At 33.4% G+C, this 16845-nt stretch overlaps 1 protein-coding gene across 11 annotated transcripts in view; it reads left to right on the top strand.

Moving 5' to 3' along the window:
- Positions 1–16845, top strand: part of LOC105835224 (period circadian protein) — a 47815-nt gene that overhangs the window by 17789 nt on the left and 13181 nt on the right. For 4 of the 11 annotated variants that reach the window (XM_028193999.2, XM_012678289.3, XM_012678294.3 and 1 more), the window contains exons 4-11: positions 2701–2831; positions 4959–5157; positions 6597–6818; positions 10115–10299; positions 10512–10796; positions 12905–13057; positions 13864–14083; positions 15641–16032. In XM_028193999.2, the coding sequence (XP_028049800.1) occupies positions 2701–2831; positions 4959–5157; positions 6597–6818; positions 10115–10299; positions 10512–10796; positions 12905–13057; positions 13864–14083; positions 15641–16032 (1787 nt within the window). Of the gene's footprint in view, positions 1–2700; positions 2878–4958; positions 5158–6596; positions 6819–10114; positions 10300–10511; positions 10797–12904; positions 13058–13863; positions 14084–15640; positions 16033–16845 lie in introns of those variants that run through there. The other 7 variants (XM_012678300.3, XM_012678291.3, XM_012678297.3 and 4 more) reach the window with 4 other exon arrangements.

Raw genomic sequence — 16845 nt, 5'->3', positions numbered from 1 at the left:
ATGTTAATTGGACATTTGAGTTCGGACATCGGGACGTTTATTAAGTAATCAAGTAAGGGGTGAACAGTGAATGTCTTTTGGACGTCAATTTGCTACAACTTTGAATGTAACTGAATATCCAAGAAAGGACTTAAAATAAACATAACTTCCAGTGTTTTACTATTTGTAATTATTACTGAAATAGATATTCAAAAATAAATAAAAGAAAACTTTATAACCAATAAATCTAAAACGCAGAATTAATTTATATATTTGTTTATAGAATATATCTTGCCAAAAATTCTTGTATAAAATTTATAAATGTAGGCTTATATGAAATTAACTCATTGAAGTTACTATATATTTTTATGATCTCATAAGTTTTTATGTTTTAAATATTCCGTGAGATATTTTAAGATAATATAAGCTCTTGTGTTAAAATTCAATAAAAGTACATTATTTTATTTAAATTAAAATTAATATTATTATATGTATGCAATATTTTGCTTTAACTCATTAATGAATTCTATGTGTTCAGAAATTTCAGAAAATAGAAATAGTAGTAATATTAGAAAAGCTTTTAATCATTGTGATCAAGTCTTGAACAGTTATTGAACTTCGTATAGCGCGGTTATATCTTCAATATCCTATATTTTGTTTATGCTATGAGTTATCAATGTTCCAGTTAGCCATTTAACCGTAATAGACAATACGAGTGGTAGGCTCAATATGAAAACAGATCCAAGACTGGATGTTCTATGCCATAGAATCCAAACATTGGTCATTGATGAATGTTCGGAATGGGATGTATGTATGTATGTACATCCATTTCATGTCCATGGATGTACGGATGTAAAATAGATATCCTATGCTATCTGAGGTTGATATCGATTACGCGAATATAGAATGCAAGTATTGTTTAATATTGAATTTTTTTTAATAGCACTTCGAATAAAAAAAGAAGGTTAACTACGAGATTTTGTGGAAACGTTTAACAAGTTTTCTTGAAAAAAAAAAAAAAAAAATATGTTGTTAAGTTAAGGAGTTCACACGTGTTATTTTCCTCTTGGCAACGTGTTGACGTTATATAAACTATTGCAAAACTGATCAATAAGTAGCGAAGCCGCGAAAGGACACAGATTTAATCACGTTTAGAGCGCGGAACTTCTCTTACGCGGATATCTCGGATACTTTGTCCGTCAGAGCTACTTTCTTTCTGGGAATTCGATCTGCAATAATTCTTTTTACATCCGCTCATGACTCAGTTTAAATCTACGCAATTGAAGCAATTACTGTCCTCTCTGTTATGCCTCTATTCGTTACTAAAGAATACCGGTCGTATTTTTAGTGAGTTAATGCTAATCCTTGTGCGTTTATTAATTTGAGTTCTAGCAGGTGTTACGAAACCACTTTCGTCCTACGTTCATCTCTCGCGTGTTACTCTCTATATTTACGTAAGCGTTTACGTCATCGTTTATTTAACCCTCCTTTGCCACTATGTAGAATTAAATATAATGCTTTTAAAAATTTGCCTCTATTGATATCGTCTCATTTTTTAGTAAATAGCAGGATATACGATGCTGTAAAACGCATTAGAAAATATTAATCTTGAAAATAAGGAAGTTACATAACAATAGTAGTGCAACAAAAATTCATTACAGACATTTCCCTTACAGAAATGTAATAGTGGAAAAATATATAACCCTTATAGTTTATCAATTTAGTACTGATTATTATAATGTTATATAAAATGTTATATAATTATATAAAATTACTCGTTTAAAAAAAAACACTGCTTGTTAATGATTTTAATATTCAAAATAAGTAATTAATGAGCACTAAATTTTTGTAAGGGTTATATTTCTTTTTTGTTGTGTCAAAAAGTGTGAATTTAATCGATAAAAGCGTTGACGTTGTTCGTACGTATGCCGCGATTAGTTTTACTTTCACTTGGTTGTCATCGTATCCCCCATGATACACCCGCACGTTTCATGCGCTCGCGAAGAAATTGCAGTGAATGCCTTTCACGGAAAGCAACGTATGGTCGAAGGACTAATGGCATTGAACTTTCTAGTAACTTTCTGCCGTTACTCTGGTAGTCGTTCGTATAATACGAGTTTATGCGAAATACAAACTACGACGCGATTATTTGGACTAAGGGAGTACTGATCGCCCTTTTCTCACGCCTTTTTTACCTCCACTCACGTGGCAAATCTTGCTAGCGCGATTTAGCTATAAAACTCTTTTTTTACATTTGTGACTTTTTCTAATTAAATTATTAAATTTAGATTTAAATTATTACTTAATTTATTTATAATTTATTATGTTTTACTTTTACTTTAATAAAACTTTGACATATTATAAGCAAATATTTGTAAAAGAACTCTCTAAAAGACAATTAGTCTTATTTTTAATTTAGTTTACTTGAAATAACAATTCTTTTGTAATTATTACAAAATTGTTATTCATCTATATAGAAAAATTCAATAATTAAATTCAAATTTTATTATTTATTTATTTATTCGTAATTCACGTCTCGCGAATTAGAATGACTAGTTAAATATAAATTAAAAAGAAAAGTGTTACTATGCCACTTGGGCTCGATTCCTCATTATCCCTTTTGTCACCATCCGTTCTTACATCTGTCAGCATTTTGAATAGATGACTCGAATAGCAGCGCAAGTATAATAATGAAAATTTCTTTTGATGCTTTAATGCAAGAAGAGGTAACCACCGTAGAATTGGTGGACGCAACGGATCCCGGCGAGCACAACGGCGACACCGTTGCAGATCCGGAAGCAGGACTTGCTTCGCGGGTGGCCCCCCTGGACGATTCCACGTCTCAGGCCAACGTTAGTATACGTCGTTAATCGTAGGAAGTTATAAAAGGAAACACACGTATGTACACGCACATGTTTCAAGAGTGTATAATAAAAGAGAGAAAAAGAGCAGAGACTCTCAAGAATCGCACCGTGTGATCGTAGAAGCATGCCTGCTCGGGACCCGTCGGACGAGTGTCCCCGTAACTCTGTCGCTTTCTAGAACTCGTGTGTGACATCATAGTTGCGGATTGTGATTGTTATCCTCCGTGTGATGATCGGGATACACTGAGAAATATTCGGATTTTTTTTCTTTTTGATGTATTGTTTAAATTTTTTTTAAATCTTTGGGAACCTACTTTAAAAGTGACAATCAGTGAAAATATTGACCCGCAGTATTATAACTTGTAAATCAGTGAAATAAGTGCACTGCAATTTTTAATGATAATATAATATAATTTTGAATCGAATTTCACTAAAAAACAGTAAATACCCACTCTGATTATACACACAGTTATATATAACACTGCAAATCAGAATAATATACTAATTGTCATTTAGAGAGTTTTGGATAAAATGTTATACAACTTTTCTTCTTTTTCCATTTTTGATTTCCGTATATCTTCTCGATGAATATGACTTAGGTGACTTTCTCTCTCTCTCTCTTTCTCTCTCTCTCTCTCTGTCTGTCTTTGCATGGAGAAAGCTGGCTAATTGTAGGAGTACTCTGTGCAATTATTGGCGAAACATCTCGTGAGATTTATTGACTTGACTACATGACTCTTCTTTCTTCGTCACGAGAGAAAATATTTGAGAATAAAGGTCGACTAACGCTATGGTAGCTTATCTTAGAAATTTAACTTTTAACTAACAATAAATTGCAATTATCCGATCAGGCAACGTTAAGAATTGATGTTAAGATGTTAAGACTTTGTCGATTGCACGTGTAAAATTATGTTTACGTGGACATAATTATTATTTATATTTGTCAATGAATGCAAAACTTTCTTTATGATTAGACTTTTTCAAAAGCTTATACTTACATATTTTAAGATATAAAAATTAGAATATGTATTAAGAGAGCATTTTTACTTGTGCACGTGGCTGAATTTGATCTTTCTAACGGCGAAATCTCTCTCTCTCTCACACACACACACACACACACACACACACACACACGCGCGCGCGCACAAAACTGTTAATAACGATATTAACTGCTTGAGCGTGTTGATAATAAGTTACTTAAGTGCCAACTTTGCATTGAGAAAAAATAATTGCAATATTATTATTATTTAACTATAATTATAATATAATATTATTTAACTATAATTTGTAGTCTTTTTTTTAATTTTAATTATATGTTAATAGTTGTTTTATTGCAATTTGTAGCTATTGGTATGTAAACAGTAAGCAAATGTTAGAAAAAATACTTTTATTATAATTGTAATTGCACTTACTAAATAAAAAAATTTATCTTATTTTTATCACTTACATTTTACAATATTTGAAATTATAAATAATTTTTGTATAGTAAAATATTTTAATAATTGATAGGATGAACAACATACTTGAGATTATATATCACTAACATTATTATAGTAATAACTGTAAAACTGAAATTTTTAATTATAAATATTTTATACAATTTTCAAACAGTACTGGCCGAGTTCTTGAAAGCTTGTGTGCAAAATAATTGTATATAGAAAAATTTTTGCATGGCGTCGATGTAGCGTAGACGATAAGAAAGGAAGTAACGTGTAAATTAAAATAACCACGGATACCGTCAGTATTTCATTCTTTATTAATGTTTCTTTTACGACTAATTAACTCTTTAATACATTCCTCGTATGCGATGGAAATACTGGCAATTAAATTTGGTGTGAGAAATTTGATCTTAACTTGTTTGTGATAACGTAATAAAATTTCGTCTCTTTAAACGCCTACAAAGATTTTTATGAAATAATTAATAGTTCAAATTAATTTTTTGCTATTTTTTGCGATATTAATAATTTATCGCGTTACATTTGATTTTAACACAATATCTTTTTTTTTTATTAGGCGGAAAGTAAGAATCCAAGCATCACGTTATGATTTACGTTAAGATCATTAATGCCGATGCGTTATGTTAACCAGTTTTCCAATTTATTGATTGATCCGTAGGAAGGGTTTTGCGCTGTGATTTCGATGCACGATGGTCTCGTGCTGTACACAACCCCGTCAATATGCACGGCCCTTGGCTATCACAAAGACGCCTGGATCGGTCGATCATTTATTGATTATGTGCATCTGAAGGACAGGACCACCCTGGCCGATCAGATTACCAGCGGCGTCGCTTCGCCGCAAGAGGAACGATCAAAGGGTAAAAATTATATTATTTATATCTGACAAATTGCCCTAATGAAAATTTTTCTTCGAATCTTTTATAAAATTAAAAAAAATTTTAATTATATTTAATACATTTTTAGAATTTCTGCTTTTATAAGTTTTATGACTTTGGCTTTTATAACTTTTATAACATTTTAAAAACAGGAGGAATTAAATGCCCAAATAAAGTGGGGTAGCGGCCCCCTCACGAACAGTGATCAAGCCTATATCAAATAATAGTCTTCAATATATAATTAAATTTTATCATAATCACTTTCCTCTAACTAGTGTCTGAAAGAAGATACAGAGAATGTTTTATTTTACTTATCTCAAATATCTTGTTTATTAATAATTATAAATAATTGGATACTATTGCCAATGTAAAAATGAAATGAGGACAGTTGGATGCTGCGCACACAAATTGATAATAATATGGTTTTTGGGATATAATTATAAATGTCAAGTCGACAGTACAGTATCCGCAAGATCGCTGAGCGTCTTTTGCGAGTCTACTCTAAAGACTTTGATTGATTTTCACATTAATAATGACATTTATTGTCTAAATACGATTAAAATCTATATCTCGTTTTGGACATTTTGGAGAGAGATTTGCTGATAAGCAATTTTTATGTATTCAAGAAGTATAATTTTTTGGTATAGATTTCATTTATGTTCGTGCGACAGCCATTTTGGACATTCTTCTTTCTCAGATTTTTCATACAAAATAGGAATACTTCATAAATTCTGTATTTCTGATGTAATTTTAATAAAATCTGAAAAAAATGTTAAGTATTTTTTAGAAATTGTAGGATGTAAAATCTCAGAAAATGTCAAAATTTACATATAAAGAAACAAATTTCTTGAGAAAATTTTTCATTAGAGTGATAAAAAGATTTATTACAAGCCTTTCTAACTCTTCATTTCGTAATTTAGTTATTTTGTCTTAAAGCGAATATTTTCTCCTCTATTCTTAATTTAATTTTTACAATATTTTAATTTTTCAATAAACATTATTATTATTGCAAGGAAAATAACGTTTGTATTAAAATGTATAAAAATTTCAAAACTTTCTGTACATTTGAAAATAATTGCTCGACTATTAAAATAATTACACAGGACGCTCAAGCATAACAATAATGCTGCCAAAAGTTTTGATATTTTAGTAATTAACTTGCGCGTTTGATATAATTATTTTTAATGGTTCAACATAAATGTTTTCTGAACTGTAACTGAGAAAATTTTTATATACTTTCGTGAAATCGTTCTTTTCGTAGATTACACTTTTTTTTTACGATACTACCACACGTACATTTTTTTTGAGTGCACTAAATAAACGTCTACATTTTTTATTTTCGGGAATTTATTTACAAATTCTTCCATGGTTGTTCGAGCTCTGATTAGCATCAGGCAGGACAAGATCTCTCTTCTTTTTAGATGTCAACGGTAAAAGGGCGAGCCTGTTCTGCGGTCTGAGGAAGTATACTAAGTGCAACGTGTCGAATAGGTATCGCACGGACGCCAGGTCGAACCTGTACCTGCCATTCCACCTGACCCTGTCGTTCCGGGACTTCCGGGATCGGACGGCCGAGCAACAGCTCAACAACCGAGCTATGTTCCTCGTAGTTACTGCTCAACCCGTCCATTCCGCATACAAAGGTAGTATGGTCCAAGGTCTTCGACGAGGTCCGACTGGCGAGAGGACTCGATAAATTACGAACAGTTGGCTTTGATTGTCGCAAAAACAAAGCGGCGAATCGGCGCGATTTAGCGCGACAATTCACCAGGGCAGATCCTCGCGCGGCGAGATTGGCGGTGATCCGAGAAAGACTTTGTGGATCGCACCGTTAGCTCGAGAAAAATTTCCCGCAACGTTTTCCTTGCAAACTCCTTCTACTAAAACTAAATTATCAGCTTGCAAGTATAACAATACGCTATGTTCTCACGCGGCATGGACGAGCGCCTAAATCGAGGTCTAAATCGAAGTGAACGAGCACGAATTCCGTCGAAGTGACTTGTAGCATGTACCGTGAAACACGTGAAAAAGTCGCGGGGGATGGGAGAAAGGGGAATGTATTACGCAGTAGAATTCGATTTTCTAATCTTCCAACTGTTTACATTGTTTTGCTTCTCTAAGATACATTCGTTGTGTCTGTTATGCAAGAATACTTAATCTGCGACGATCGAGCCTTGTCGTTGGTCCGATCTCGTCGACGTTACTCACAGTGAGTCGGTGGTTTCCATGGAAAACGTCTGAAACGAAGGTAACTCACTTCCAATTTTTCAAAGCCGTTCCCGCACGGCGCGGCGCGGCCCGTGACGATATATACATATATATATTTTTCATATATACGTATCGTTCGCATCTTCCCCGTATTTGTCGCTGTGCCATTATTTTCGCCATTTTGGTTCGATCGGTTTCTCCCCCGTTTTTTTCGTTCAGTTTGGAGACCACTGTTACGAACGCTCGGTGTATCTCGCGGGCAACGCGTGCGTTTGTCAGAATCACGACACGACGGTGATTCGCTCGCTTTTTTGTCAACGCATGGAAAAAGCTTCCATTGCAACGATCATGGGCGTATCCAGGGTTGAGGTGTTCAACCCCCTCCCTCCGAAAGTTATTATTCATTTTTTATTTTTAATTATGGAATACGATTTTGCTTTTAATTATAAGTAAAGTTTTTCATATAACGTAAATTTAAATATTATTTTTCAAAAGAGCAATCCAAAAAATTGTTGTCGTATGTGTTAACAAAATTGATAACCCCTTCCTCCCACAAAAAATTCTGGATACGCCCATGTTGGCAATGATCATAACGCACATTTCTCTGCACGAGCTTCGCTATTGGGGATAATATTTCGCAGATTGCGTTATTCAAAGGGATTTAAGGAGATATTAAAGTGACGAAGTTATTGATATTACAAGTTTGAATTTTCTTTGAATTGATTGTACAGAAAAATATTTTTACACGTTTAAGAGAATGCTGAAAATAGTCCGTTTGGTCGATTAAGCAATAAATTTTGTAACAAGATTTTGCATGTATTTTGTTCATAAATTTGGATATTTTTTAAAAATCTGAATATCCATTTAAATTTAAAAGCGAGAATATCCCCTTAAGTTCCTTAAGAATAATTATTACTTGGAACTTTAATCTTAATTTTTAATTACGATTTTTGCTTGATTAATTCACTTTACGAAACTGTTCAACTAACTGTTGATATATCAAAATAATTTATTTTCATTTATTTATTCTATTTTATTACACACTACAAATGTTGAAGTTTTGAAGGAAACTTGTGTCTTATGAAAGTAGTTTAATAAAGAGAAAGTGTTGCAAAACAAAGTTCCAAAGTTTGCCTGTGATTATTATAACGAAAATTCGTTGCGGCATTGCTTACTTAGATAGCACATGTGAATGAATGGGAAATTGCAGAGATATCATTATAAAGAGTATCTGCAAAATATGAAAATAGATTTTTAAAGAATTTTTTATGAATTACCAACAATTAAATCAGGAATATTTTTTAATTCATTGTGATGAACTCTTTGTAGATATTTGAATTACAAATCCTAAGAATTTGAAAGATATTTTCTCAGTGTTTTATTGCGTACAATTATTGTAGCAGTTACATTGGCAATATTTAATGCATTCTGTTATCATGTATGTAATCACAATGTAATATATGTCAGGAAATAATATTAGGAAAAAGGAAAAGAATTCATTTGAGATTTAAGCGATATTAATTATTAGAAAATTATACAAAAATAGATTTTTAAAATTTTTACGTTTTTATGTAATTCTTTTTAGGCAATTTATTTAAATATTTAATAATTGACATTAAATATAATTCTTATTGTCGTCAGTGATAATTTTATTGATGAATAATCTTATTAATTCTTCTTGATTTAAATATTTTAATACAATTATTTCATTTCAAATAGAAAGAGAGAGAGAGAGAGAGAGAGAGAGAGAGAGAGAGAGAGAGAGAGAGAGAGAGAGAGAGAAATAATTTTGAAATACTTTCTTTCTTCCTAAGTTATTTTTCATGGATTTCTAAAATATATCAGTTTATATCGGTGTAATTTTAAATGAAGTTTTCAGGGATTATATACATGATGGATGTAACTTCTCATGTTCAAACATTCATTTATTACGTTCATTTATGATTTCCTGAGGAATATGAGTTTAAAAGAGAAGAACACGGTAATTATGCAGAATAGGGGCGATCTCACAGATTTCAATGACTTTGATATATGTTGTCAGGGTGATTATTCTGAACAACTTTTCTCTATACATCATGTTACTACCGCTCGACCTTAGTTTCCGAGTTATACACTTATATCATAAAGTCATTGTGTCAAACGAGTCATAAAACTTATGTGGTATAGAGAAACTGCTCCTTTCCTTGCACCCCCTCCCCGTAATTTTTCCTAACTCTACCCACCAATTTTATGTCGCTATTTGGTTAAGTGAAAACATTGGAAACGAATAGCCAAACCTATGTGGTACTGTACAAGCGTGGACGTCGTTTACTTTACGTAAAATGGGAAAATTGTTCAGAATAATCATTCTGACAACATATATTTAGGTCATTGAAATCGGTGAGGTCGCCCCGATTCTGCATAATTACCAAGAATACTTCAGTGATAGTTTACGAATTCACTATATATGCTATCTGGGTAGCCTATTTCCAGAACAGACCGGTACGGAGACAATTCTGAACGGTTTCGTTGGATTTCGTTTTAACCACGTTATCAATACTAATTAGCAACATGCGAACTCCTCCGTTCCGGCTTGTTAGCCTAACCATTGGGATAAGAATTTCATTCATTAGGATAGTGACGAAAGAGAGAGAGAGAGAGAGAGAGAGAGAGAGAGAGAGAGAGAGAGAGAGAGAGAGAAAGAGAGAGAGAAAGAGAAAGAGAATGACCTAAACTTTATCGTTATCTGCAGCGCCAGAAGAAACAATAATATCTTCGGTATTCACAACTCGCCACACCGTTACGTGCCACCTATCTTACGTCAGTCCCGACATAGTCAAATACCTTGGCTATCTCCCGCAAGATATGATTGGCCGTTCGCTGTTTGACTTCTACCATCCTGAGGATCTACCTTTCATCAAAGACATCTATGAGACCGTGAGCATGAGACTAACCATAAGAAAAGAGAAACAAAGAGAGAAGCTTGGGTACCGATTGCGTGAAAGATGAGAAGCATGCGAGAGAGCAAAAGGACCGTGGGGGAGAATGAGAGAGAATGAGAGAGAATGAATGAGCGTTGAGGTACTTCTCGTATGTGTAACGCAGCCGTAAAATTACTCAGTAATTTCTTACTAAATGTCGTTGAACAGATGCTCAAGCACGAAGGCTCCCCATTCAGGTCGAAGCCGTACAAGTTCGCCGTGCAGAACGGGGGCTACGTCGTTCTCGATACCGAGTGGTCGTCCTTTATCAATCCCTGGACGAAAAAACTAGAATTTGTCGTAGGTCAGCATCGTGTGCTCAAGGGGCCATTGGATCCGGACGTCTTCCGGGTGCCGCGCGATACCGATTGCGGTTACCTGGCCAGTATCAGCGAGGAAGTGCTGAAAGAGGCCAAGATCATCCAGGACGAGATACGGGCGCTTCTCGATGAGGTACGACAAAAGCGATTACACACGTCACAACACTATCCCCTCGTATACGATTCGCGATTCATTTGCTTGAGACTCCAAGCATTTCCCCTCCTCAACCCTTAAAAAATTGTATTTATCATTCTGAAAAACTAGGCGTGCAACTTTATATAGCACCGAAACTTTTCAGTGATATTTTAAAAGTATTTCAAATAAAAAGTGAGACATTTGAATTTCATAAAAGTTGCGAAATAGGTTTTGCAACATTTCTGAAACAATTCTGAAACAGTAAAATGCTAACAAATCTTGCACTCGAAACCTTGTAGAAAATTTACGAGATTACTACAAAAATCTTGTAAAATTAATAAAAAGTTACTGAAAAATTAAATCTTTTTAAAATATTGCTAATGTGTAATCCTGTAAATAGCGTAAATAATATAATATAATAAATTTTAATATTTTAAACATACATGTGTTTAAAATAAAAGAAATACATAATACCATATATATAAAACAATATTATTTTATTTAAATAACGTTCTTGTATTTGCATCTTACTACGTAAAATAAAAATTCGAATTTCTATTTGAATAACAGTCATTAATTTTTTTTAATTAAATTTTCTAATAAGAAAATAAAATTAAAGCATTATTATAAATATTTATTATTTAATGAATACATTACACTATCTAATAATATTAAATAATATGGTTATATTTGGTTATCGTCTTACATATCATCCAATTATACAAAATACTAGACATATGCGAATCAAGTATTTAGACAAAAGGGCCGTTGCTTTTGACAATTTTGAATATTCAAAGTTTCGAAAGAATAAAACTTAGATAAATTTAATTTGAAATTTTCCGGATTTATAATACATTACATGCTAACTCAAATGTAATAAAATATTTTTAATGATGTGGTAGTTTTTTTTTAATAGACAAAAAAATTCATTGTAAGAATTTTAGAACATGATTATACAAAAAAAAGTAAAACTTTATAAGTATAACAAATATAAAATAAGAATTATTATACAGGGAGTTTTATACTAATAAGTACACATTGAATACATATTGTAAAAATTACTATTGAAGGAACAGCACTTTGGTGCACTTCATTAAGAAGATATGGTGCAATTTTTTTCTGAAATTTTGTTCTAAATTCTGCAAAATTATAATATAATTCTACAAACTTATGAAATGTTGAAACAAATTTATAAAGACAATTGTCTATTGCGTACACAAATTTTGGAATAGTTTATAAAATATAAAAGTGGTAGAGAAATTTTGGAAATCGACAAACAACTAAGCACGAGAATTGGTACGCGCTGATACAAAATTGGTCTTGTCGTGGAAATGTATATGACATATTTAAATATAATTGATTAAAAATTCCCGAACTATTCGAATTTGAATCTTTCAGATTAAAAAACGAATTAAATTATTATAGATTTGATTCGGTTCGACTCAAATTCAAATTCGAATAATTTGCGTACTTCTACAAAATAATTATGTATAATTTATTAATCTGTTGTTCTGATATTATCACAAATCGTACTCAAGTGAAACAGCAACAATATTAAAATAACATAAAAATGAGTCGTGATTGATCAAAAAGTGACTTGTAACAACAATTTTAGAGCTATTTTGATGTCATGATAACTTCTCGTTCTGCTTGGGTATGTTTTTCAAATTTACTGCATGTGATAGATTTTAGGAACGTTTCTGTTGCAACATTTCATATGACAATTTGCAGAATCCTTTCAGAATTGTTGCATATGAAAGGATGAAACCATTTTGAAAGCTTTTCGCAACAGTCGGTGCTGTATGAAAATTTTGAGAAATTAAAGATTTTAAAATTAAATTTGTCTTTAATAGCGAAAGGACTCGCTAATACCGCCCTGCAAAGTCCAATAACACGGCAAAGGGGTAGTTAATCGTTCATGTACGTATGTGAGAAACGCAGGCGAGGTGTTTACCGTATTATATGTAATATGTAACTTATAGAGAAAACAAAACGAGAATCTCTCTCTCTCTCTCTCTCTCTCTCTCACCGCGAAACGGAGACAAGCCCGACTCACACGCCCAACTTGTTCTCTCTTTTTTTTTTTCTATCACACATGTGCGCAGAGCATCCAGCGAACGTCAGATATAACCGAGCACGACGTGTCAAAGCGATGTAAGGATCTAGCGTCCTTCATGGAAAGTCTGCTACAGGAGACGAAGGCGCCGGTGGTCGACAATGACGGACTGCTCGCGGCGGACGAACTCAGGAGCTTTTCGGTGACTATTAGCTACGTTTTAGTATCGCCGAAACACTGTCACGCTAGTTACTTATTATACATTACGACACTCTCCGCTCTGGTATGCTAATGTTTATATAACTATATCATACTTACCTGTATGTGTGTATATATACAATAATAACCAGTAGTCGCCTGACGGTTTACCTCGCAACCAGCTGGAAGATGGTAACCATCTAATATCTAACCTCTCGCCGTCGGGGCACGACACGCTTCCTCCTAGTTTCTATGTTTTTCTCGTTATTACTAATACATTTTTAAAACAGTATTCTCCAAGGGTCAAATAGAAGGTAAAGTAGCGAGAAAGGTGACGGTGAGGATAATATAAGTTGCAAGAGGTAGTAAATGATGCGAGGAATTGAAGGCGGTGTAATTTCGCTCCGTACTTCAAATTTCGGCGTCGTTAGGGGCGCGCAAAAAGAAAGAATGCAAAAATCGACTGTCTCCCTCGCTGTCTCTCTACGATATGGAAAAACTAAATCCCTCGCGCGATTCTACCCGGCTTTAATCGATAGGAACGATCGGGACTGGGATGTCTGGGTGTAGACTTGCGAGGGTCGCAGGCGATTTAATGGGGTGGTCCCTCGGATCTTTCACAAGTTCTTAGCGCATATCCTCTAACTGAAACTGATCTCTCCGCCTTAGCTGGCTGGCGCCACTCACCCCCATCGCTCTCATAAAAAAAAAAAAAAAACCCCACTACTACTGACCACGGTAGCGGCGGTTAAGTCGCGTATTGATCTACAGTGGCAACTCATTCTAAGTCATTACAATATACTTGTGAAGGGATCACGCAATCCCTTGTTGCAGGAGCACGACAGCGTGATGCTCGGTGAGATCTCGCCCCATCACGAGTACGACAGCAAGTCCTCAACGGAGACGCTACCGAGCTACAACCAGCTCAACTATAAGGAGAACATCGAGCGCTTCTTCAAGAGCAAACCGCCGATCGCGACTATGTACGGCAGCGACGAAGAGAACGTCAATTCCAGCAACGACGAGGGCGGTAAGCGCTTTTCTTCGCTTTTCTTTTTCTTACGCATATATCTATATGAATAAAAACTCGTCATATATTTTATATACTTTATATAACGTAGAGTTTATTCTTTTTAAAAGACATTTTTCTTAATTGAAGGCGAAATTCGCGAATTTATTTTAAGAAAAGCAATAAATGGATACAAAGTTCTTTGATTTACTATTAGACGGAGAGAATTTTCTTTTAAAATTTATCCTCAAGATCTGATAATTGTAAGATAATATGTGGACTTGAAAAATTGAGTTTTGTCGCGATTTTGTAATTTTTAGGGAAGCAATTTGTTATTTTCTAGTCTAGTTTTCCTTAGGATATACCTTATATAGGCTAAACATTAAAAAAACGTTATTATAAAATAGTAATGATATTAATAACGTCAGTTTTTTTTATACAAAAATGAAAATTTTACTCTCTAAATTTCTTAGAGTGAAAATACTGCTACTAAAATTTTTCCAGTGATTTTCCATTCAATAAGAGTTAGAATTCACTCCAATAGAGTGAATTTTTAACTTTTATTAGAGTGGAAAATCACTCAAAAAATAACTCTTATTGGAATAAAAAATTCAATTTATTAGAGTGAATTTGAACTCTTATGGAGTAAAAAATCACTCGAAAAATTATATTAACAGTATTTTCACTCTAAGAAATTTGGAGAATATATTTGTGTTTTTAGCATTGTGCAACAACATTTTTCTATGATCTATTGTGAATTCTCAGGAGCAAATGTCCTAGAGGAAATTAGATCAGAAAATAGTGCAGCATTTTCCTAAAAATCACAAAGTCGTGGTAAAAGACGTATGAAATTTTCAGGTCTATCTTTAATGACATAAAACTATACTTTTAATTGAGTTTTTTTTTATTACAAAATAATTTTTTACACCACAGACGTACTAAATTTGTGACATTACAGGCAAACTATGATACATTGACAACGCAATTTTTGTGCTATATCGTAATTATTTCTTATTATATTCTGATGCTATCTTATGACATACTTGTGAAATCTTCAAAATACGAAATAATGACTATAGCAACTATAATAACTATTATACATATATTATAAAAGAATTTTTTTTTCTTTATAACAGGCAAAAATCGGCCTTGTACTATATTTATTTTACGACTATCAAGGAAAAAGGAATTTATCATATTTTAAAAGTAATTTATTAAAATTATCATATGTGTTATTTTATCTAAATTTATTTTTATTTGCAAATGGCATAGACGCACAAATTGAATTTTTAACGTGTAATTTCTCGTTTCTGACAAATTTAATATGGCTACAGCGAGGGGGCTAGAAGCCTTAAATATAATAGTTAAGTAACATCTAAACGCGGAGAACTGCGTTTATTTATTCTCTTTGCTGAAATAAATTCGCAACATTTGCCTTTAATTTAACTACGCAAACCACCTGTCTTCCCTTTATATTTATTTCATGTCAATTTTAAGAAATTTGAACCCTTTTTTCTTCCCAGGAGGAAGTTTTCTTAATTAAAAATGTATTTTATGGAAACAAACTTCTATCTTCAGCACGAAAGTATATGTCGCCGATGAACGGCAGCGGGGCGAGCGGCACCGGTAGCGCGGAGAATCTGAGCAGCGGTTCCAACAATCAAACGAGCTCGGCGAGCCGAGGCGACGTGTCCAACACCGCCAGCAACAGCAATACCACCGCGACGGAGAGCTTCAAGCCGCCCACGCTAACGGAGTCGCTGTTGAATCGCCACATCGAGGACATGGAGAAGCTGATGATACAGAAGCATCGGGAGCTGCGCTCCAGCATCAAGAACAGCGACAAGCTTAAGGATTCGCGTATCAAGACGGAAAAGGTTAACGGTGGTGCGGATCAGAGCGCCCGTGCCAATCAGGGCCACGGGGTCAAGAGGAGCGGCAGTCATAGCCGGGAGGGTGATAACTGTAAGGTGTGTTTTTTAATTTTTTTCCCCAGAAAATTAATTTCATTATTTTGAATCGCGTTGAATGATGTTATTGCAATTATGATATCAACGGTTAGACAGTTTTATCTTTAAGTAAAGAATTTTGGTCTTAGAGAGGCGGATTTTAAGTCTAAAGGGTTAAGGCCACCCCTGAGGCCTTAAAATGATACTCAAGTTCGGGAATTTTTTATGGGCAAATGAATTGCTTTATTAAAAAAAAACAAATATAAACCATTTTATTATACACTCAGGGGTGACGTTACTCCTTAAGAGACACGACAGTATCCATTTTTTTTTTTGAGATTAGATCTCAATAACCTGCTGAACCGCTCGAGTTCTAGCTAGTTTCAATTTTAAGCCTGGTTTGATTTATATAAGAAAATTTTCGTCATTTTTTTCTTTACGTATTCAGAAATGTAAATTTTTAATTTAAGATACGTTGTCGTTGTCTAGTTCATATAATAATTCATACTAGTCAACATTTATCATTGTTTTTTATACTTGTGACCTTTTCTTTATAGATAATATGCACCGACGTAATAAGTTAAAATGAGGAAAAATGTACTTGTTTTTATTTTTAATTTAAAAAGTAATTAATTAAATCTTAAAATGTGCATATCTTGAGAATGCAATTTGGAGATACAAACTTGAGATAAGTACTAGTACCGTCGGAAGACCTCAGAAAATAAATACACAAAAAAATATCTAAAATTATTTAAAACTGGTACCTTTTGAACCTTTTTTAAAATAATTTAAATAAATATTATATTATTATATAGACACCAAGATCCGCCTCGA

Source organism: Monomorium pharaonis, chromosome 10, assembly GCF_013373865.1.
Source record: "Monomorium pharaonis isolate MP-MQ-018 chromosome 10, ASM1337386v2, whole genome shotgun sequence".
NCBI lineage: Eukaryota > Metazoa > Arthropoda > Insecta > Hymenoptera > Formicidae > Monomorium > Monomorium pharaonis.
This window is presented reverse-complemented; position numbering and strand designations above follow the sequence as displayed.